This window comes from Scyliorhinus torazame, chromosome 12 (assembly GCF_047496885.1).
Source record: "Scyliorhinus torazame isolate Kashiwa2021f chromosome 12, sScyTor2.1, whole genome shotgun sequence".
Taxonomy (NCBI): domain Eukaryota; kingdom Metazoa; phylum Chordata; class Chondrichthyes; order Carcharhiniformes; family Scyliorhinidae; genus Scyliorhinus; species Scyliorhinus torazame.
Genome location: NC_092718.1, coordinates 66,098,538 through 66,120,882, shown reverse-complemented (window position 1 = coordinate 66,120,882; position 22,345 = coordinate 66,098,538). Strand labels below are relative to the sequence as shown.

The following is a 22,345-nucleotide window of genomic DNA, read 5'->3' as shown; positions in this document are numbered from 1 at the left end:
AGGCCGCTCCTGCACAGTCAACCCCACACAGTTGGCAGCCATGACATCGAGGAGGCCAGTCCCACGATTCAGGAGGCTGACTTGGCCAGATTGTTGGATGCGGCCCAAATCAGACAATGTGCCCGGTTCCATCGAGGGTCTCGGAGGGTCAGCCACAGGGCAACCAGTGGCACCTGGGAGGAAGTGGCAGCAGCCACCAGGAGGACTGGAACCCAGATCCGTAAGAAGGTCAATGACCTCCACCGGGCCACAAGGGTGGGCTGGCACCAGCACCCTAGCACTGTCCACGCCCACCACCCCAGACCCCACCCCCAGCACCGTTCCATGCCCTTGCCCACCCATGTCCAGCAGTGATGCCCACGCAGGCCGCCCCCAAACTCACCTATCCCCCCATAATCCCCATTCCCCTCCATACTCCTCTTCCCCTCCATATTCCCCTTCCCCGCCATATTCCCCTTCCCGCTGATGCACGATCAATTACACAAAGACGAGAGTTGGAAGCAATCGAGGCTTTATTACACTAAGATGTGTGGCCTCCTACAGCAGCTGGCGAAATGGCTGCTGTAGGAGGAGCACACATATTTATACTCCGCCTACTGGGTGGTGCCAGCAGGCAGGAAACTTCCCCTGTACCTGTAGTACAGGGCCTTACCACAAAGCACCTAATATATACATCAGTGGTGACTACCACATTCACCCCTTGTTAAAATTGGGTCCGGCGAGGGTGGTGGAGAACTATATACAAGTAGATGTTTTAAAGTACAGAACAAATTTGAGTCCAGCGGGGGTGGAGGAGAGTTATACAGAAGGATGATTTTTTTTTTTAAAGAGTCCCGATCAAGTTGCAGGTTCAGTCGGTCCGGAGCCTTGATCTGCCGTTGGGAGCGCCGCAGTGAAACCGGCGATTCCGGTGTTGGTCTGGTCTTCGGTGACTCCGGGAGCATGCCGAAATCCTCTTCATCCTCGGGCGTGGGCAGGGGGAGTACGGATTGTCCTGGGGCGGGGTTTGCGGCTGGGTGCGCCGGGGGAGGGGAGGATGGCGCCAGTCAGGAGGGGTATATGTGTGTGGAACCAGCTGGTGCCAGGTCCCTGAGGGAGACAGTATCTTGGCGGCCGTCGGGGTATGCTATGTAGGCGCATTGTGGGTTGGCGTGGAGTAGCTGTACCCTCTCAAGCAACGGGTCCGCCTTGTGGAGTCGTACGTGCTTACGGAGGAGTACGGGTCCTGGAGCTGCGAGCCAAGTCGGGAGCGACACCCCGGGGGTGGACTTCCTGGGGAAGGCGAAGAGACGTTCATGGGGTGTATCATTAGTCGCAGTGCACAGGAGCGACCGAATGGAGTGCAGGGAGTCGGGGAGGACCTCCTGCCAGCGGGAGGCCGGGAGATTTCTGGACCGTAGGGCCAGCTGGACGGCCCTCCAGACTGTCCCATTCTCCCTCTCCACCTGCCCGTTTCCCCAGGGTCGTCCTGGTCGAGGCGATACCCTTGTTGAGCAGGAACTGACGCAGATCATCGCTCATGAATGAGGATCCCCTGTCGCTGTGGATGTAGGCGGGGAAGCCGAACAGAGCGAAGATGGTGCTGAGGGCTTTGATGATGGTGGCAGACGTCATGTCGGCGCATGGGATGGCGAAGGAGAATCTGGAATATTCATCAACCACACTGAGGAAGTACGTGTTACGGTCGAGGGGAGGGGCCCTTTGAAGTGCATGCTGAGACGTTCAAAGGGGCGGGAGGCCTTCACCAGGCGCGCATGGTCTGGCTGGTAGAAGTGCGGTTTGCACTCATCACAGACTTGGCAGTCTCTGGTGATTGCCCTGACTTCCTCGACAGAGTAGGGCAGATTGCGGGCCTTGATGAAGTGGTACAAACGTGTGACTCCTGGGTGACAAAGGTTGTCGTGCAGAGTCCGGAGTCGGCCCATCTGTGCGCTGGCACATGTACCTCGGGATAGGGTATCGGGGGGTTCGTTGAGCTTCCCGGGGCGATACAAAATCTCATAATTGTAGGTGGAGAGCTCGATCCTCCACCTCAAGATTTTATCGTTTTTGATCTTGCCCCGCTGTGTGTTGTTAAACATGAAAGCTACCGACCGTTGGTCAGTGAGGAGAGTGAATCTCCTGCCGGCCAGGTAATGCCTCCAATGCCGCACAGCTTCAACGATGGCTTGGGCCTCTTTTTCGACAGAGGAATGCCGAATTTCGGAGGCATGAAGGGTTCGTGAAAAGAATGCCACGGGCCTGCCTGCCTGGTTGAGGGTGGCGGCTGGAGTGGCGTCGCTCTCGACTTGAAATGGTAACGTCTCGTCCACTGCGTGCATTGCGGCCTTGGTGATGTCAGCCTTAATACTGTTGAAGGCCTGGTGAGCCTCGGCCGTTAGGGGAAAAAGAGTGGATTGAATGAGTGGGCGGGCCTTGTCCGCATAATTTGGGACCCACTGGGCGTATTACGAAAAGAACCCCAGGCAACGTTTGAGAGCCTTGGGGCAGTGGAGGAGGGGGGAGTTCCATGAAGGGTGCATGCGGTCGGGATCGGGCCACTGAACTCCCTTCTGGACCACATAGCCGAGGATGACTAAGCGGTTCGTGCTGAACACGCACTTCTCCTTGTTATGTTTGGTTGAGGAGAGTGGCGGTGTGGAGAAATTTGGCAAGGTTGGCGTCATGGTCCTGCTGATCGTGGCCGCAGATGGTGACATTGTCTAGGTACGGGAAAGTGGCCCGCAGCCCAAACCGGCCAACCATTCGGCCCATTTCCCATTGGAAAACCAAGACCCCGTTGGTGACGCCAAAGGGAACCCTAAGAAAGTGGTAAAGGCGGCCATCTGCCTCGAAGGCAGTGTATGGGTGGTCTGCCTTACGGATGGGGAGCTGGTGGTAGGCGGATTTTAGGTCGACAGTTGAGAAGACCCGGTACTGTGCAATCTGATTGACCATATCAGATATGCATGGGAGGGGGTACGCGTTGAGCTGTGTGTACCTATTGATGGTCTGGCTGTAGTCCACCACCATTCTGTGTTTCTCCCCAGTTTTCACAGCTACCACTTGGGCTCTCCAGGGACTGTTGCTGGCCTCGATGATGCCTTCCCGAAGCAGTCGCTGGACTTCGGACCTGATGAAGGTCCTGTCCTGGGCGCTGTACTGTCTGCTCCTGGTGGCGACGGGTTTGCAATCTGGGGTTAAGTTTGCAAACAGGGAAGGTGGCTCGACCTTTAGGGTCGCGAGGCCGCACACAGTAAGGGGTGGTAGGGGCCCGCCAAATTTCAGTGTTAGGCTCTGGAGGTTGCACTGGAAGTCCAGGCCGAGTAGCAAGGCAGCGCAGAGGTTGGGGAAAACGTAAAGGCGGAAGCCGCTGAACTCTACACCCTGGACGGTGAGGGTGGCGATGCAGTACCCCCGGACCGCCACGGAGTGGGACCTGGAGGCCAGGGAGATTCTCTGGTTGGCGGGGTGTACCGCGAGGGAGCAGCGCCTTACGATATCGGGATGGATGAAGCTCTTGGTGCTCCCGGAGTCCAGCAGGCAGGAGATCTCATGCCCATCGATTTTCACGTTGGTAGAGGCCGTTGCTAGGTTGCGTGGGCGTGACTGGTCAATCGTGACCGAGGCAAGACGCGGCTGGTCGTCAATGGTAGCAGACGATGGGGTGCCGGGGGGCATGGGTCCTGGTACGATGGCGGCGCCCACGGGCCGCACGTGTCGTGGGGGAAACAAGATGGCGGCACCTGATGATCCTGAGGAGGACAAGATGGCAGCGCCCACGGGCCGCACATGGTGGGGGTCGAACAAGATGGCGGCGCCCACGGGCCGTACGTGGTCCGGGGAGGGGAAGATGGCGGCACCCACTGGCCGTACGTGGGGGGGGGGGGGTCGGAACAATAGCGGCGACTGCGCGGGCCTGGCACACCGCAAGTGCCCCTTCTTGCCGCAGGCCCTGCAAAGGGTGCTCCAGGCCGGGCAGCGAAGTTGGGGGTGTTTTGACTGCCCACAGAAGTAACATTTGGGCCCCCGGGGTTGGTTGGCTGCCGCGCGGCACAGGCGTGGGGTTGGCTGAGTGGGGTTCCCGATGGGGCGGCCGTCTGCGGAGTCTACGATGCGTAGGAGGGGTGGGCCGCGCGGCCGGGGGTTTAGGCCTGGATGTTGCGCGAAGCGACCGTCAGCGAGAGCGCTAGCTTTTTGGTTGCCGCGAGGTCGAGCGTGGCCCCTCTAAGAGACGCCGGCGGATGTAATCCGACCCTACCCCCGTAACAAAAGCGTCTCTCATGAGCAAGTTCGAGTGTCCTGTGGCCGTGACGGCCTGACAGTCACAGTCTCTGACTAGGGGAATTAGAGCACGCCAGAAATCTTCCACGGACTCACCAGGAAGTTGACTACAAGTGGAGAGGATGTGTCTGGCGTAGAGCGTGTTAGTCCGCTGAGCGTAGTTTTCCTTCAGTAGCGCCATGGCGCCTTCATAGGTCGGTGCGTCCTGGATAAGTGGAAAACTGGATAAAGTTGGAGGTCAGCCACGTGTGGAGGATCTGAATCTTCTGAGCTTCCGGAATTGGGTCTGGTGCAGACCTGATGTAAGCTTCGAAACAGGCTAGCCAGTGTTGAAGGTCCTTTTTGGCATTGCTTGATTGCGGATCCAGCTGCAGGCGATCCGGCTTGATGCGGAGGTCCACCTTCTGAAAACTTTAGTGTAATAAACTGATGCACGATCAATTACACAAAGACGAGAGGTGGATGCAATCAAAGCTTTATTACACTAAGATGTGTAGCCTCCTACAGCAGCTGGTGAAATGGCTGCTGTACGAGGAGCACACATATTTATACTCCGCCTACTGGGCGGAGCCAGCAGGCAGGGAACTACCCCCGTATCTGTAGTACAAGGGCCTTACCACAAAGCACCTAATATATACATCAGTGGTGACTACCCCACCCGTATACTCCCCATCCCTCCTTCCCCCCATACATCTTAACCTCCCATACTGCCCTTCCCCCCAAATTCCCCTTCTACACCATACTCACCATCTCCCCCCACTCCCACGATGAACGACACGTACGCCTCACAATGCCCCCTCTGTGCCCCCACAGGAGAAGTTGGCACACAACAGACGGGAGTGCCACCCAGACAGGCGGCGGGGTGCCGGACATCAGATTCCTCATCCCCAATGAGGAACTGGCCCTGGAGATTGTGGGGTGGTCAAGGACATATGTCACTGACATAGAGGTCGACTTGTGGCGCACAGGTGAAGTTCTAATGGCCCCCACCCAAATGACCTGCCACCCGAGTTCCACCCCCCTGACAACAGCGCGGCTCAGAGTCAGCACCCAGAACAGGGTGGCACGGTGGAGCATGTGCTGCCGGCAAGTGGTACGATGGAGGAAGAGGCCACATCCTATATGAAGCAGGGGAGGATGAGGGCCTCCCTGGCCTTCGGGCTTGCTGGACCCTCGCTGCAGGCACCTGTCCTCCAGCCTTCAGCTGGTTCTGCGGGTCCTCCCCAGCTCTTCCTCCAGCCCCTCCTGGTCTGTCGCCTCCTCATCCTCCACCGTGGTGGCCACATGTTCTTCCTCCTCCACCTCCAGCACATCACTCCACTGCTGTACCAGGTTGTGGAGGGCACAGCAGACCATCACAAAGCGAGCGACCCTCCAGGGGGTGTACTGCAGTGCACCACCAGAGCGGTTGTGGCATTAGAACCACATTATGAGCCGTCCGATGCAATCCTCAATGACAACCTGGGTGACCACTTGGGCCTCGTTGTACCGGGTCTCTGCATCCGTCACCAGCCTCTGCACTGGCGCCATTAGCCAGGTCCTCAGCGGGACCTTATCCTCCAAGAGCCAACCGGCCATCTTGAGGTGGTCCTCAAAGACACCGGGATGTCCGACTTCCCCAAGATGTAGCTGTTGTCCACACTCCCTGAGAAGTGTGCACACACGTGCATAGTTTGCTGCTGGGCAAACAGGGCATCCGTGACCTGCAGCTGATTGTGGGCTGCAGCTTGTGTGATGTCGCACAAGTCCCCGCTTGAGCCCTTGAATGAAACTGAGGCATAAACGTTCAGGGCTGCTGTGACCTTGACGCCACCGGGTACGGTATCCTCCTCCACGTGGTGCAAGTCCGCGAGGATATGGCACAGGTGCCGCACACATCTCCTAGTTAAGGCGGAGCCTCCTGCGCCAGATGCGCTCCGTCATTTGTTCGAAAGACCGGCGACGCCTGTATACCATGGGCCCTCGTCGGCCTCCCCTCTGGGTCCCTCCCTGGCTTGATGGGTTGCCGAGTCTGCAGGCTGTAAGGCGGGGCCCTGAACATGGGTCTCGAGCCTCTGTCGACACTGCCTTCTCCAGTGTCTGGCCACCTGGTCTGCCAGAAGCACCACGAGGGCAACTTCCGCGGGGTCCAAGACATCACCCATCCCGTGTAATATCCGGAGAGGGCGTGAGACTGACAACTAGCGGTGTGTTCCACCACAGGACTCTCCATTCCCCATTGCTCCCTCACCCTTCCTCCCACTCTCCTTCCACCCGACACGCCCTGTCCACGCACCCCCGGTCGCAGCGGGAGCCCCTGGTCACCGGACCCCAGACCCTGTATCCAAGACACCCACACCTAACGTTACCTGGACCAGGCACTGGTACCCTCCACGGTGCAGACATTCACCCTCTGATCGCCACAATGTCCCAGGTGCTGGGACTCAGCCCCTGGATGTTCGGATGTTGGCTGCTGCGTCTGTGGTAATGCCTTCCGCAGTTTTCAGGCACAGTGTCCAGGCAGCACGGTCTGATTGGGATGCTAGGCAATATCTCCGTCACGCTACAAGACATGCGACCCATGGGAATCCATCGGGAAGTGTGAAGTGCTCACTTCACTGCGATCGCCAATTGTCAAGTAGCAATAGCCTTCCACTGACCACGGCCATGTGACTGGAGTTATGGGTGGTCAGTGGGGCAGAAAGGCAGAGACTGGGGTTGCCCCCAGAACGAGAACACCTGACCCAGGGGGTGGCACGGCGGTTCTGCGGGCACTGAGACACCCATCTCTCCCCTCCCTCCACCCCCCAGCCAATTGCGGACACCCTCCCGGCTCTGCACAGCCACCACCATCTATGGTGGTACACCCTGACTGAAACCCACCCTCCGGGGGCACAGTCCTCCATCCCCCGCGCCTCGAGCACTGGGTCAGCAACCCCAGGGCCCCCGGGCTCACCACTCGCATTCGAAGCTGGCTGCTCACCTCATCGGATCCCCACAATGCGCAAGAGGGGGAGTGTACAAGAGGGAGAGTGTGCAAGAGGGAGAGTGTGCAAGAGGGAGAGTGTGCAAGAGGGAGAGTGTGCAAGAGTGCGAGAGTGTGCAAGAGAGAATGCTTGCCCGACTCCGATTCACCCCCCCCCCCCCCCACTGTGAGGTCCCGACTCACTCCCCTCCCCCCCACTACCCGGTCCCAGCTCACTCCCCCCACTGCCCGGTCCCGATTCACCCCACCCCACTGCCCGGTCCAGACTCACTCCCCCCACTGCCCGGTCCAGACTCACTCCCCCCACTGCCCGGTCCCGACTCACTCCCCCCACTGCCCGGTCCCGACTCACCCCACCCCACTGCCCGGTCCAGACTCATTCCCCCCACTGCCCGGTCCGACTCACTCCCCCACTGCCCGGTCCGACTCACTCCCCCCACTGCCCGGCCCCGACTCACCCCCCCCCCAACTGCCCACCACTGCCCGGTCCTGACTCACACCCCCCCCTGCCCACCACTGCCCGGTCCCGGCTCACCCCCCCCTCCACTGCCCACCACTGCCCGGTACCGACTCACTCTCCACACTACCCGGTCCCAACTCACTCCCCCCACTGCCCGGTCCCGACTCACTCCCCCACTGCCCGGTCCCAACTCACTCCCCTCCACTGCCCGGCCCTGACTCACTCCCCCCATTGCCCGGTCCCGACTCACTCCCCCCACTGCCCCGGCCCCGACTCACTCCCCCCACTGCCCGGCCCCGACTCACTCCCACCACTGCCCGGCCCCGACTCACTCCCCCCGCCGCCTGGTCCCAACTCACTCCCCCCACCGCCCACCACTGCCCGGTCCCGACTCACTCCCCCACCGCCCGGTCCCAACTCACTCCCCCCACTGCCCACCACTGCCTGGTCCCGACTCACTCCCCCCACTGCCCGGTCCCGACTCACCCCCCCCCACTGCCCGGTCCCGACTCACTCCCCCCACCGCCCGGTCCCAACTCACTCCCCCCACTGCCCACCACTGCCTGGTCCCGACTCACTCCCCCCACTGCCCCCCACCGCCCGGTCCCAACTCACTCCCCCCACTGCCCCCCCAACTCACCCCCCCCACTGCCCGGTCCCAACTCACTCCCCCTACTGCCCACCACTGCCCAGTCACGACTACCCACCCCCCCACTCTTCTGCCCGGTCCTGACTCACTCCCCCCACTGCCTAGTCCCGAATCCCCCCCCCCCCCCACTGCCCAGTCCCGATCCACTCCCCCCGCCGCCTCTACCAACATTACCAGGTCTCAACTCACCCCCCCCCTTCCCCCCCATCCCCACTACCCGGTCCCCACTCAGCACCCCCCCCCCCCTACTGCCGGGTCCCGACTCCCCCCCTACTGCCAGGTCCCGACTCCCCCTCCACTGCCCGGTCCCGTCTCCCCCCTACTGCCAGGTCCCGACTCCACCCCCACTGGCCGGTCCCGACACCCCTTCCACTGCCCGGTCTCGTCTCCCCCCTCCCGACTCCCCGCCCCCACTGCCGGGTCCCGACTCCCCCCCCCCACTGCCGGGTCCCGACTCCCCTCCCACTGCCCGGTCCTGACTCCCCCCCCCCCCACTGCCCGGTCCCGACTGCACCCCCACTGCCCAGTCCCGACTTCCCCCCCACTGCCCGGTCCCGACTCCCCCCCCCCCCCACTGCACGGTCCCAACTCCCCCCCCACTGCCCAGTCCCGACTTCCCGCCCCCACTGCTCGGTCCCGACTCCCCCCCACCCCACTGCCCGGTCCTGACCCCCCCCCTCACTGCCCGGTCCCGACTCCCCCCCCCACTGCCCGGTTCCGACTCCCCCCCACTGCCCGATCCCGACTCCCGCCCCCCATCGCCCGGTCCCGACTCCCCCCTCCCACTGCCCTGTCCCTACTCCCCCCCACCGACTGGTCCCGAATCCCCCCCCCCCGCCACTGCCCGGTCCCGACACCCCCCCCCCCCACTGCCCGGTCCCGACTCCCCCCCACTGCTCGGTCTCAACTCCCCCCCTCCCCCACTGCCCGGTCCCGTCTCCTTCCCCACTGCCCGGTCCCGACTCCCCCCCCACTGCCCGGTTCCTACTCCCCCCCACTGCCCGATCCCGACTCCCGCCCCCCATCGCCCGGTCCCGACTCCCCCCTCCCACTGCCCTGTCCCTACTCCCCCCCACCGACCGGTCCCGAATCCCCCCCCCCCGCCACTGCCCGGTCCCGTCTCCTTCCCCACTGCCCGGTCCCGACTCCCCTCCCACCGCCCGGTCCCGACTCCCCCCCCCCCCCCCACCGCCCGGTCCCGACTCGCCCCCCCCCCCCACTGCCCGATCCCGATCCCCCCCCCCCCCCACCCGATCCCGACTCCTCCCAACTGCCCGGTCCGGACTCTCCCCCCACTGCCCGGTCCTGACCCCCCCCCACTGCCCGGTCACGACTCCCCTCCCACTGCCCGGTCCCGACTCCCCCCCCCCACCGCCCGGTCCCGACTCCCCACCCCCCCCCACCGCCCGGTCCCGACTCGCCCCCCCCACCGCCCGAACCCGACTCCCCCCCCCCCCCCCACTGCCCGATCCCGACTCCCCCCCCCACCCCCACTGCCCGATCCCGACTCCCCTCCAACTGCCCGGTCCCGACTCCCCCCCCCCCACTGCCCGATCCCGACTCCCGCCCCCCACTGCCGGGTCCCGACTCCCCCCCCCCCACTGCTGGGTCCCCGACTCCCCCCCACCCCACCGCCCGGTCCCGACTCCCCTCCCCCCCCACCGCCCGGTCCCGACTCGCCCCCCCCCCCACCGCCCGGTCCCGAATTGCCCCCCCACTGCCCGATCCCGACCCCCCCCCCCCCCCCCACTGCCCAGTCCCGACTTCCCCCCCCACTGCCCGGTCCCGACTCCCCCCCCCACTGCCCGGTCCCGACTCCCCCCCCCTCCACTGCCCGATCCCGACTCCCCCCCACTGCCCGGTCCCGACTCCCCACCCCCCACCGCCCCGGTCCCGACTCCCCCCCCACCCCCACCGCCCGGTCCCGACTCCCCCCCCCCCCCACCGCCCGGTCCCGACTCCCCCCCCCCCCCACCCCGTTCCCGACTCCCCACCCCCCCCCACCGCCCGGTCCCGACTCGCCCCCCCACCGCCCGATCCCGACTCCCCCCCCCCCCCCACTGCCCGATCTCGACTCCCCACCACCGCCCGATCCCGACTCCCCCCCCCCCCCACTGCCCGATCCCGACTCCCCTCCAACTGCCCGGTCCCGACTCCCCCCCCCCCCCCACTGCCCGATCCCGACTCCCGCCCCCCACTGCCCGATCCCGACTCCCCCCCCCCCCACCGCCCGGTCCCCGACTCCCCACCCCCCCCCACCGCCCGGTCCCGACTCGCCCCCCCACCGCCCGAACCCGACTCCCCCCCCCCCCCCACTGCCCGGTCCCGACTCCCCCCCCCCCCACTGCCCGATCCCGACTCCCGCCCCCCACTGCCGGGTCCCGACTCCCCCCCCCCCACTGCTGGGTCCCGACTCCCCCCCCACCCCACCGCCCGGTCCCCGACTCCCCTCCCCCCCCACCGCCCGGTCCCGACTCGCCCCCCCCCCCACCGCCCGGTCCCGAATTGCCCCCCCACTGCCCGATCCCGACCCCCCCCCCCCCCCCCACTGCCCAGTCCCGACTTCCCCCCCACTGCCCGGTCCCGACTCCCCCCCCCCACTGCCCGGTCCCGACTCCCCCCCCCTCCACTGCCCGATCCCGACTCCCCCCCACTGCCCGGTCCCCGACTCTGCCCCCACTGCCCCGGTCCTGACTCTGCCCCCACTGCCCGGTCCCGACTCCCCACCCCCCACCGCCCGGTCCCGACTCCCCCCCACCCCCACCCCGCCCGGTCCCGACTCCCCCCCCCCCCCCCCACCGCCCGGTCCCGACTCCCCCCCCCCCCCCCCCCCCACCGCCCGTTCCCGACTCCCCACCCCCCCCACCGCCCGGTCCCGACTCGGCCCCCCACCGCCCGATCCCGACTCCCCCCCCCCCCCACTGCCCGATCTCGACTCCCCCCCACCGCCCGATCCCGACTCCCCCCCCCCCCCCACTGCCCGATCCCGACTCCCCTCCAACTGCCCGCTCCCGACTCCCCCCCCCCCCCCACTGCCCGATCCCGACTCCCGCCCCCCACTGCCGGGTCCCGACTCCCCCCCCCCACTGCCCGATCCCGACTCCCCCCCCCCACCGCCCGGTCCCGACTCCCCCCCCCCCCCCCCCCACCGCCCGGCTCCCGACTCCCCACCCCCCCCCCACCGCCCGGTCCCGACTCCCTCCCCCCCCCCCCACCGCCCGGTCCCGACTCCCCCCCCCCCCCACCGCCCGGTCCCGACTCTCCCGTCTCCACACCCCCCCCACCGCCCGGTCCCGACTCGCCCCCCCACCGCCCGATCCCGACTCCCCCCCCCCCCACTGCCCGATCTCGACTCCCCCCCCACCGCCCGATCCCGACTCCCCCCCCCCCCCCCACTGCCGGGTCCCCGACTCCCCCCCCCCACTGCCCCGATCCCGACTCCCCCCCCCACCGCCCGGTCCCGACTCCCCCCCCCACCCCCCACCGCCCGGTCCCGACTCCCCACCCACCCCCACCGCCCGGTCCCGACTCGCCCCCCCCACCGCCCGATCCCGACTCCCCCCCCACCCCCCCACTGCCCGATCCCGACTCCCCCCCACTGCCCGGTCCTGACTCCCCCCCACCGCCCGATCCCGACTCCCCCCCCCCCCCCACTGCCCGATCCCGACTCCCCTCCAACTGCCCGGTCCCGACTCCCCCCCCCCCACTGCCCGATCCCGACTCCCGCCCCCCACTGCCCGATCCCGACTCCCCCCCCCACCGCCCGGTCCCGACTCCCCCCCACCCCACCGCCCGGTCCCGACTCCCCTCCCCCCCCACCGCCCGGTCCCGACTCGCCCCATCCCCACACCGCCCGTCCCGAATTGCCCCCCCACTGCCCGATTCTGACCCCCCCCCCACCCCCCCCACTGCCCAGTCCCGACTTCCCCCCCACTGCCCGGTCCCCGACTCCCCCCCCCCCCCCACTGCCCGTTCCCGACTCCCACCCCACTGCCCGATCCCGACTCACGCCCCCCATCGCCCGGTCCCGACTCCCCTCCCACTGCCCAGTCCCGACTCCCCCCCCCCCACTGCCCGGTCCCGACTCCCCCCCCACTGCCCGATCCCGACTCACGCCCCCCATCGCCCGGTCCCGACTCCCCCCTCCCACTGCCCGGTCCCGACTCCCCCCCACCGACTGGTCCCGAATCCCCCCCCCCCCACTGCCCGGTCCCGACTCCCCCCCAGTGCCCGGTCCCGACTCCCCTCCCACTGCCCGGGCCTGACTCCCCCCCCCCCCCCACTGCCCGGTCCCGACTGCACCCCCACTGCCCAATCCCGACTTCCCCCCCACTGCCCGGTCCCGACTCCCCCCCCCCCCACTGCCCGGTCCCAACTCCCCCCCCACTGCCCAGTCCTGACTTCCCCCCCACTGCCCGGTCCCGACTCCCCCCCCCCCCACTGCCCGGTCCCGACTCCCCCCCCCACTGCCCGGTCCCGACTCCCCCCCCCCCAGTGCCCGGTCCCAACTCCCCCCCCCCCCCCCCCCCCCCCCTCTGCCCGGTCCCGTCTCCCTCCCCACTGCCCGGTCCCAACTCCCCTCCCACTGCCCGGTCCTGACTCCCCCCCCCCACTGCCCGATCCCGACTCCCCCCCCCCCCCCCCACTGCCCGATCTCGACTCCCCCCCACCGCCCGATCCCGACTCCCCCCCCCCCCCACTGCCCGATCCCGACTCCCCTCCAACTGCCCGGTCCCGACTCCCCCCCCCCACTGCCCGATCCCGACTCCCGGCCCCCACTGCCGGGTCCCGACTCCCCCCGCCCACTGCCCGATCCCGACTCCCCCCCCCACCGCCCGGTCCCGACTCCCTCCCCCCCCCCCCCCACCGCCCGGTCCCGACTCCCCACCCCCCCCCACCGCCCGGTCCCGACTCGCCCCCCCACCGCCCGATCCCGACTCCCCCCCACTGCCCCATCCCGACTCCCCCCCACCGCCCGATCCCGACTCCCCGCCCCCCCACCGCCCGATCCCGACTCCCCCCCCCCCCCCACTGCCCGATCCCGACTCCCCTCCAACTGCCCGGTCCCGGCTCCCCCCCCCCCACTGCCCGATCCCGACTCCCGCCCCCCCACTGCCCGATCCCGACTCCCCCCCCCCCCCCCCCACCGCCCGGTCCCGACTCCCCCCCACCCCACCGCCCGGTCCCGACTCCCCTCCGCCCCCACCGCCCGGTCCCGACTCGCCCCCCCCCCACCGCCCGGTCCCGAATTGCCCCCCCACTGCCCGATTCTGACCCCCCCCCCCACCCCCCCCCACTGCCCAGTCCCCGACTTCCCCCCCACTGCCCGGTCCCGACTCCCCCCCCCCCCACTGCCCGGTCCCGACTCCCACCCCCACTGCCCGATCCCGACTCACGCCCCCCATCGCCCGGTCCCGACTCCCCTCCCACTGCCCGGTCCCGACTCCCCCCCCCACTGCCCGGTCCCCACTCCCCCCCCCACTGCCCGATCCCGACTCACGCCCCCCATCGCCCGGTCCTGACTCCCCCCTCCCACTGCCCGGTCCCGACTCCCCCCCACCGACTGGTCCCGAATCCCCCCCCCCCCACTGCCCGGTCCCGACTCCCCCCCCCCCACTGCCCGGTCCCGACTCCCCCCCCAGTGCCCGGTCCCGACTCCCCTCCCACTGCCCGGGCCTGACTCCCCCCCCCCCCCACTGCCCGGTCCCGACTGCACCCCCACTGCCCAATCCCGACTTCCCCCCCACTGCCCGGTCCCGACTCCCCCCCCCCACTGCCCGGTCCCAACTCCCCCCCCACTGCCCAGTCCTGACTTCCCCCCCACTGCCCGGTCCCGACTCCCTCCCCCACTGCCCGGTCCCGACTCCCCCCCCAGTGCCCGGTCCCAACTCCCCCCCCCCCCCTCTGCCCGGTCCCGTCTCCCTCCCCACTGCCCGGTCCCAACTCCCCTCCCACTGCCCGGTCCTGACTCCCCCCCCCCCCCCCCCACTGCCCGATCCCGACTCCCGCCCCCCCACCGCCCGGTCCCGACTCCCCCCCGCCCCCCCCCCCCCCCACCACCCGGTCCCGACTCCCCCCCCCACCCCCCGGTCCTGACACCCCCCTCCCCCCACCGCCCGGTCCCGACTCCCCCCCACCCCACTGCCCGATCCCGACTCCCCCCCCCCCCCCACCGCCCGGTCCCGACTCCCCCCCACCCCACCGCCCGGTCCCCGACTCCCCTCCGCCCCCACCGCCCGGTCCCGACTCGCCCCCCCCCCACCGCCCGGTCCCGAATTGACCCCCCCACTGGCCGATTCTCACCCCCCCCCCACCCCCCCCCACTGCCCAGTCCCGACTTCCCCCCCACTGCCCGGTCCCGACCCCCCCCCCACTGCCCGGTCCCGACTCCCACCCCCACTGCCCGATCCCGACTCACGCCCCCCATCGCCCGGTCCCCGACTCCCCTCCCACTGCCCGGTCCCGACTCCCCCCCCCACTGCCCGGTCCCCACTCCCCCCCCCACTGCCCGATCCCGACTCACGCCCCCCATCGCCCGGTCCTGACTCCCCCCTCCCACTGCCCGGTCCCGACTCCCCCCCCCACCGACTGGTCCCGAATCCCCCCCCCCCCCCACTGCCCGGTCCCGACTCCCCCCCCCACTGCCCGGTCCCGACTCCCCCCCAGTGCCCGGTCCCGACTCCCCTCCCACTGCCCGGGCCTGACTCCCCCCCTCCCCCACTGCCTGGTCCCGACTGCACCCCCACTGCCCAATCCCGACTTCCCCCCCACTGCCCGGTCCCGACTCCCCCCCCCCACTGCCCGGTCCCAACTCCCCCCCCACTGCCCAGTCCTGACTTCCCCCCCACTGCCCGGTCCCGACTCCCCCCCCCCACTGCCCGGTCCCCGACTCCCCCCCCAGTGCCCGGTCCTGACTCCCCCCCCCCCCCCCCCACTGCCCGATCCCGACTCCCCCCCCCCCCCCACTGCCCGGTCCCAACTCCCCCCCCACTGCCCAGTCCTGACTTCCCCCCCACTGCCCGGTCCCGACTCCCCCCACCACCGCCCGGTCCCGAGTCCCCCCCCCCCCCCCCCACCGCCCGGTCCCGACTCCCCCCCCCACCCCCCGGTCCTGACTCCCCTCCCCCACCGCCCGGTCCCGACTCCCCCCCCCCACCGCCCGGTCCCAACTCCCCCCCCCCACCGCCCGGTCCCGACTCCCCCCCCCCACCGCCCGGTCCCGACTCCCCCCCCCCCCACCGCCCGGTCCCGACTCCCCCCCCCACCGCCCGATCCCGACTCCCCCCCCCCACTGCCGCCGGTCCCGACTTCCCCCCCACTGCCCGGTCCCAACTCACCCCCCCACTAACCGGTCCTGACTCCCCCCCACTGACAGGTCCTGACTCCCCCCCACTGCCGGGTCCCGACTCCCCCCCCCCCCCACTGCCCGATCCCGACTTCCCCCCTACTGGCCGGTCCCGACTCCCAACCCGCTGGTGGATCCCGACTCCCCACCACTGCCCGGTCCCCGACACCCCCCCCCCACTGCCCAGTCCCGACTTCCCCCCCACTGCCCGGTCCCAACTCCCCCCCCCCCACTGCCCGATCCCGACTCCCCCCCCCACTGCCCGGTCCCGACTCCCCCCCCTCCACAGCCCGGTCCCGACTCCCCCCCCCCCGCTGCCCTATCCCAACTCCCCTCCCCCCACACTGCCGCCGGTCCCGACTTCCCCCCCACTGCCCGGTCCCGACTCACCCCCCCACTGACCGGTCCTGACTCCCCCCCACTGACAGGTCCTGACTCCCCCCCACTGCCGGGTCCCGACTCCCCCCCCCCCCCCCCCACTGCCCGATCCCGACTTCCCCCCTACTGGCCGGTCCCGACTCCCAACCCGCTGCCGGATCCCGACTCCCCACCACTGCCCGGTCCCGACACCCCCCCCACTGCCCAGTCCCGACTGCCCCCCCACTGCCCGGTCCCAACTCCCCCCCCCCCCACTGCCCGATCCTGACTCCCCCCCCCACTGCCCGGTCCCGACTCCCCCCCCTCCACAGCACGGTCCCGACTCCCCCCCCCCCCCCCACTGCCCGATCCCAACTCCCCTCCCCCCACACTGCCGCCGGTCCCGACTTCCCCCCCCACTGCCCGGTCCCAACTCCCCCCCCCCACTGCCCGATCCTGACGCCCCCCCCCACTGCCCGGTCCCGACTCCCCCCCCTCCACAGCACGGTCCCGACTCCCCCCCCCCCCCCCACTGCCCGATCCCAACTCCCCTCCCCCCACACTGCCGCCGGTCCCGACTCACCCCCCCACTGACCGGTCCTGACTCCCCCCCCACTGACAGGTCCGACCCCCCCTCACTGCCCAACACCGATCCCCCCTCACTGCCCAACACCGACCCCCCCTCACTGCCCAACACCGACTCCCCCCTCACTGCCCAACACCGACCCCCCCTCACTGCCCAACACCGACCCCCCTCACTGCCCAACACCGACCCCCCCTCACTGCCCAACGCCGACCCCCCTCACTGCCCAACACCGACCCCCCCTCACTGCCCAACGCCGACCCCCCTCACTGCCCAACGCCGACCCCCCCTCACTGCCCAACACCGACCCCCCCTCACTGCCCAACACCGACCCCCCTCACTGCCCAACACCGACCCCCCCTCACTGCCCAACACCGACCCCCCTCACTGCCCAACACCGACCCCCCTCACTGCCCAACACCGACCCCTCCTCACTGTCCAACACCGACCCCCCTCCACTGCCCAACACCGACCCCCCCTCACTGCCCAACACCGCCCCCCCCTCACTGCCCAACAGCGACCCCCCCTCACTGCCCATCACCAACCCCCCCTCACTGCCCAACACCGACCCCCCCTCACTGCCCAACACCGACCCCCCCTCACTGCCCAACACTGATATCCCCTCACTGCCCATCACCGACCCCCCCTCACTGCCCAACACCGACTCCCCCCTCACTGCCCAACACCGACCCCCCCTCACTGCCCAACACCGACCCCCCTCACTGCCCAACACCGACTCCCCCCTCACTGCCCAACACCGACCCCCCTCACTGCCCAACACCGACTCCTCCTCACTGCCCAACACCGACTCCCCCCTCACTGCCCAACGCCGACCTCCCCTCACTGTCCAACACCGACCCCCCTCACTGCCCAACACCGACTCCCCCCTCACTGCCCAACACCGACTCCCCCCTCACTGCCCAACACCGACTCCCCCCTCACTGCCCAACACCGCCCCCCACTCACTGCCAAACACCGACCACCCCCCCCACAGCCCAACACCGACCCCCCCTCACTGCCCAACACCGACCCCCCCCTCACTGCCCAACACCGACCCCCCCTCACTGCCCAACACCGACCCCCCCTCACTGCCCAACACCGACCCCCCCTGACAACACCGACACCCCTCACTGCCCAACACCGACCCCCCCTGACTGCCAAACACTGACCCCCCTTACTGCCCAACACCGACCCCCCTCACTGCCCAACACCGCCCCCCACTCACTGCCAAACACCGACCACCCCCCCCACAGCCCAACACCGACCCCCCCTCACTGCCCAACACCGACCCCCCACTCACTGCCCAACACCGACCCGCCCTCACTGCCCAACACCGACCCCCCCTCACTGCCCAACACCGACCCCCCCTGCCAACACCGACACCCCTTCACTGCCCAACACCGACCCCCCCCTCACTGCCCAACACCGACCCCCCCTCACTGCCCAACACCGACCCCCCCCTCACTGCCCAACACTGACCCCCCCTCACTGCCCAACACCGACCCCCCCTCACTGCCCAACACTGACCCCCCTCACTGCCCAACACCGACCCCCCCTCACTGACCAAACCGCCCCTCACTGCCCAACACCGACCCCCCCAGTGGCCAACACCGACCCCTCCCTCACTGCCCAACACTGACCCCCCCCCCCACTGCCCAACACTGACCCCTCCCTCACTGCCCAACACCGCCCCCCCCTCACTGCCCGACACCCCTATCTATGCCTGAACCGCTCTTCTCTGCTCAACACCGAGCCCCCCCTCTCTGCCCGATTTGCCCCTCCCCCCCGATTACCAGGTCCCGACTCATCTCCCCCCATTGCCCGGTCTTGACTCCTCCCCATGACCCAATTGTGGTAAACCACTGTAATGTATAATACGTGTATTGTGGTAATGGCCACTGTATTATGTGTAATGTGGTAAACCACTGCTGATGGCTCCGCCTCCCCTCGAGCCGGTACAAAGGTGGCTAGTCTCCGCCTCTGATGCAGTTCGGGATCTGAGGCCAGGAGGCTTGCTGTTTCGTGTATCAAAGCCTCAGTTACGTTCACCACTCGTTGTGTGTTTATTGATGGCATATCACCAATGTGTGTCCCTCACTCTTCCCCCTTTACTGGCTTTTTAATTTTTTTTCTAAATCTTTCTTGAGGTTGCAATAAGAGACAAAACAAATTTGTCTTTTAAAGATGAAACCGAACATCAAAAATAACATTTCAGTGTCCCATTCTATCTCCCATCGGATTCCCACATGGACCTTACCTGGCTGGGAAATCAGTCATAAAAAGTTCTGGAACCAATTCCTGCAGTGACACCGGCTCGGTGGGGTGATTTGGACACTTGATGTGTGTGTGTTTGATGGCAGTGAGCAGGCAGTCTTCCATACTGAAATAATGCCGGCCTTGGGCCTGGGAGTGGATTAGTGTTTCCCCTGTGGCTGCGGGGGTGCAGTGAGGGCAGGGGACGTATTGCTCCACCAGAGGAGTTCCATCGGCCTCTGTGGCTGTAAGAGCTGTTGGTCACACAAAGAGTTACAAGCCAAACTTCTGTGAGTTACTCTGAGATTCTCCAACAGACATTGAGAAAAATTGACACATTGAGATGAAACACTACAAAACGATAATATTACATGCCGGTTGTTTGAAATATATTTCAATTTAAATATTGAAATAAAACATGACGACGACAGTGTAAGTTCAGGCATATAATAATCTGTCACATTCTCTCAGGAATAGACCCATGAACGTAAGCCCAGAGGATCGAGTTTGGGGAGGAGAGAGGAACAGGTGCAAAGGGTGGATGGAGGCGGCTGAGGGCAAGCCGAGTGAGGGCCAAGTGGAGGGACAGAGTGTAATGTGGTGGAAAGGAGGCACAGATTGGGAAGGGGGGCTGAAATCTCAGGTGGAACTGAAGGTTTGCTGGTTTCGACCCTGTAAATCGGTGCTGGAAGTCCTGACCAGAGGAGCAATACAGCCTGTACCTCCAACATCAGGGGGTGCAGCCAAGGGAATTTCAAAACTGATGGCTCCCCCAGCCCCAAGCAAATTCTTGCTGGACAGGAGCTGGGAACTGTTCCATTTCCAGTCTGTGGGCAGCCACAAATTGCCACGTTAGCTCATGTGAGCTCAAAGTGTGGATGGTCTTATTATTCAGCTTCTGACAGTGACTGAGGGAACGGGGGGAGCGGCTCAACAACATCCTGCCACAGACTGCAGAGTTTCAGCATTCGCTCAAGGAAGGAAATTTGGGAACACAAAAGTAAAAGTTCCGTTTGGATAGCACCTTTCCCAACCTCAGGGAGTCCCAAAGTGCTTCTGACTTGTCACTGTTGTAATCCAGGAGGTGGGCCAGCTAATTTGTGCACAGCAAGCTCCCACAAGCAACAACGTGATAATGTCTTGATCACCTATTTTAGATAGGGGGGCCCCCACAGGGACCCCTGTGATAGGGAGGCCCCCCAACAGGGACCCCCTGCCCAAAGGGACCTCATTCTTGCCACCATTGAGGGGGGGTCGGAGCATCACATTCGGCTCGGTGCCTGATTTTCCCCCGATGCCCGATTCTCTGTCCCATCGGGGAACACATTCTGGGCGTTCGGGGAAGAAGAATCACACCCAATGGTTCTATATCTCTTTGCAAACTTTTTGCAAACTCTTCACAGCTCAATTTTCAACTTGGCTTTGCAATACCAGTAAACTCAGACCCCTCGTGTAAGCCAATTATAGATTGGGAATAGCCGAGACCCAAACATTGAACCTTGTGGTACTCACTAGTTACACCCTGAAGAATGACTTGTTTATCCCTACTTGTTGTCTTCTGTCTTTTAACCAACCCTCAAACCATGTATTACCCCCAAAGCTACAGGTTCTAATCTTGTGCCACAATCTTTCTTGTGGTTCCTTAGTAAATGCCTTCTGAAAGCATGCATAGAATCATAGAATCCCTACAATGTAGAAGGAGGCCATTCGACCCATCGAGAGTGCATTGACCCTATGAAAGAGCACCCTACTGAGGCCCTCTCGCCCATCTTATGCCCATAACCCCACCTAACTGCACATTTTTCGACTGTCGGAGGAAACCGGAGCACCCGGACATGGGGAGAACATGTGAACTCCACTCAGTCACCCAAGGCCAGAATTGAACCAGGGGGTGGGATTCTCCAATCCCACGGCAGAGTGTCCACGCTGTCGTAAACACCGTCGCGTTTTACGACAGCGGTTTGCGCCGTTCCAGCTGCAGATCCTGGCGCAAACTGTGCACAGTGTGATCCGCGCATGCGCAGCTGCGCCAGCGCCAACGAGGACATGTGCAGTGGCCTCCTTCAACGTGCCAGACCTGACTCAACATGGCGCAGGGCTACTGGGGCTGCCGCGTAGGAAAGAAGGCCCCCAGCCACAGAGGCCGGCCTGCCGATCGGTGGGTCCCGATGGCGGGCCCGGCCACATCGGAGGCCCCCCCCCCAGGGCCGGAACCCTCTCCCTCCCCCCACAGGCCGCCACCCGACCCTTACACGCCGAGGTCCGGCCGGCCCAGAGCAGGTTAGAACGGCGCCGGCGGGACTCGTCTCTCTTCGTACGGCCGCTCTGCCCATCCGGGCCGGAGAATTGGTGGGCCGGCCGCGTAGAACGGCCCGCGACTGGTGGCGCGCCAACCACCCCGGCGCCAATGCCGCCGATTCTCCGCACTGCGGAGAATCGCGTGCCGGCGTCAGGGTGGCATTGCCCGTTTGCGGGTGTTCTCCGGCCCGGCACAGGGCTGGGAGAATCCCACCCCGGGTCCCTGGTGCTGTGAGGCAGCAGTGCTAACCACTGTGCCACCCACCGTACCGTGTTAACGGAAGATAAATATTGGCCAGGATACAGAGGTAGCCTCACTACCCTTCTGTACAGAGTGCACGGCACGAGAGTGCGACATGTTCATTTATGTTAATCTGAGAGTCAGGTGACCTGGTTTAATATCTCATCGTTCTTCTGACAGTGCTGCACTCCCTCTGTCACGCACCAGATGATATGCCTGGATTTTGTGCTCAGTCGCTGGAGTGGGACTTGGACCCACATCTTCAGGGCTCAGAGTGAGCCATGGCACAGTGCGTTAGTTGGACAGTTACTGTGGCACAGAACTACACTCCTTAACACCCCTCTCTTGGGCCTTACCTGGAAACCACTGATCGATCAAAGAATTGACGTGATCGGTGATGAACGCGACGGCTGAGAAATCCCGTGTTTCGGACTGGCAATTGATTTTTATTCCCGCACTCTTTTTCCTCTTCCAGTTCACCTCAGAGGACTCCACGCTGCAGGGAGGAAATGACTTGTTGAGTTTCAAGGATTACGTGCAGCCAGCGCCAAGAGCTTGTCCCAGTTTTCGAACACCAGAGAAGGTCTCCAGTGTTCCTGAGCGAGCAGAAGTATCAGCTGTGATTACCTTAGAAAGCCACCATCGTAGTTCACCTGCAAACCTTCTTGCCAATAAATTGTTTGGTTTCTTCTTACTCGGAAAGTGCTGCAGCGATTGCGACGGTGTGATCGTGTGAAACTGTAAATCGAGGTTCGATTTGCTGTGCCTCGTTTTGGATTACTTTCATTCTCAAAGAGCTGGTGAACAAAGCAAGCAGGGAAAGGTTAGCAAGAAAATCATAAGACCACAAGGTATAGCAGCAGAAGTAGGACACTCGGCCTATCACGTTGCTCTGCTATTCAATGGGATCATGACTATTCTGATGTGATAA

General features: G+C 66.2%; 1 protein-coding gene across 1 annotated transcript in view; it reads right to left on the bottom strand.

Annotated features, from left to right (window-relative positions):
- lrrk1 (leucine-rich repeat kinase 1) overlaps positions 1–22,345 on the bottom strand; it is a 246,870-nt gene that overhangs the window by 64,795 nt on the left and 159,730 nt on the right. The window contains exons 22-24 of the mRNA XM_072468809.1: positions 22,042–22,211; positions 21,771–21,910; positions 18,880–19,129 (exon numbers count right to left, since the gene is read on the bottom strand). Coding sequence (XP_072324910.1) covers positions 18,880–19,129; positions 21,771–21,910; positions 22,042–22,211 — 560 coding nt within the window. The remainder of the gene's footprint in view (positions 1–18,879; positions 19,130–21,770; positions 21,911–22,041; positions 22,212–22,345) is intronic.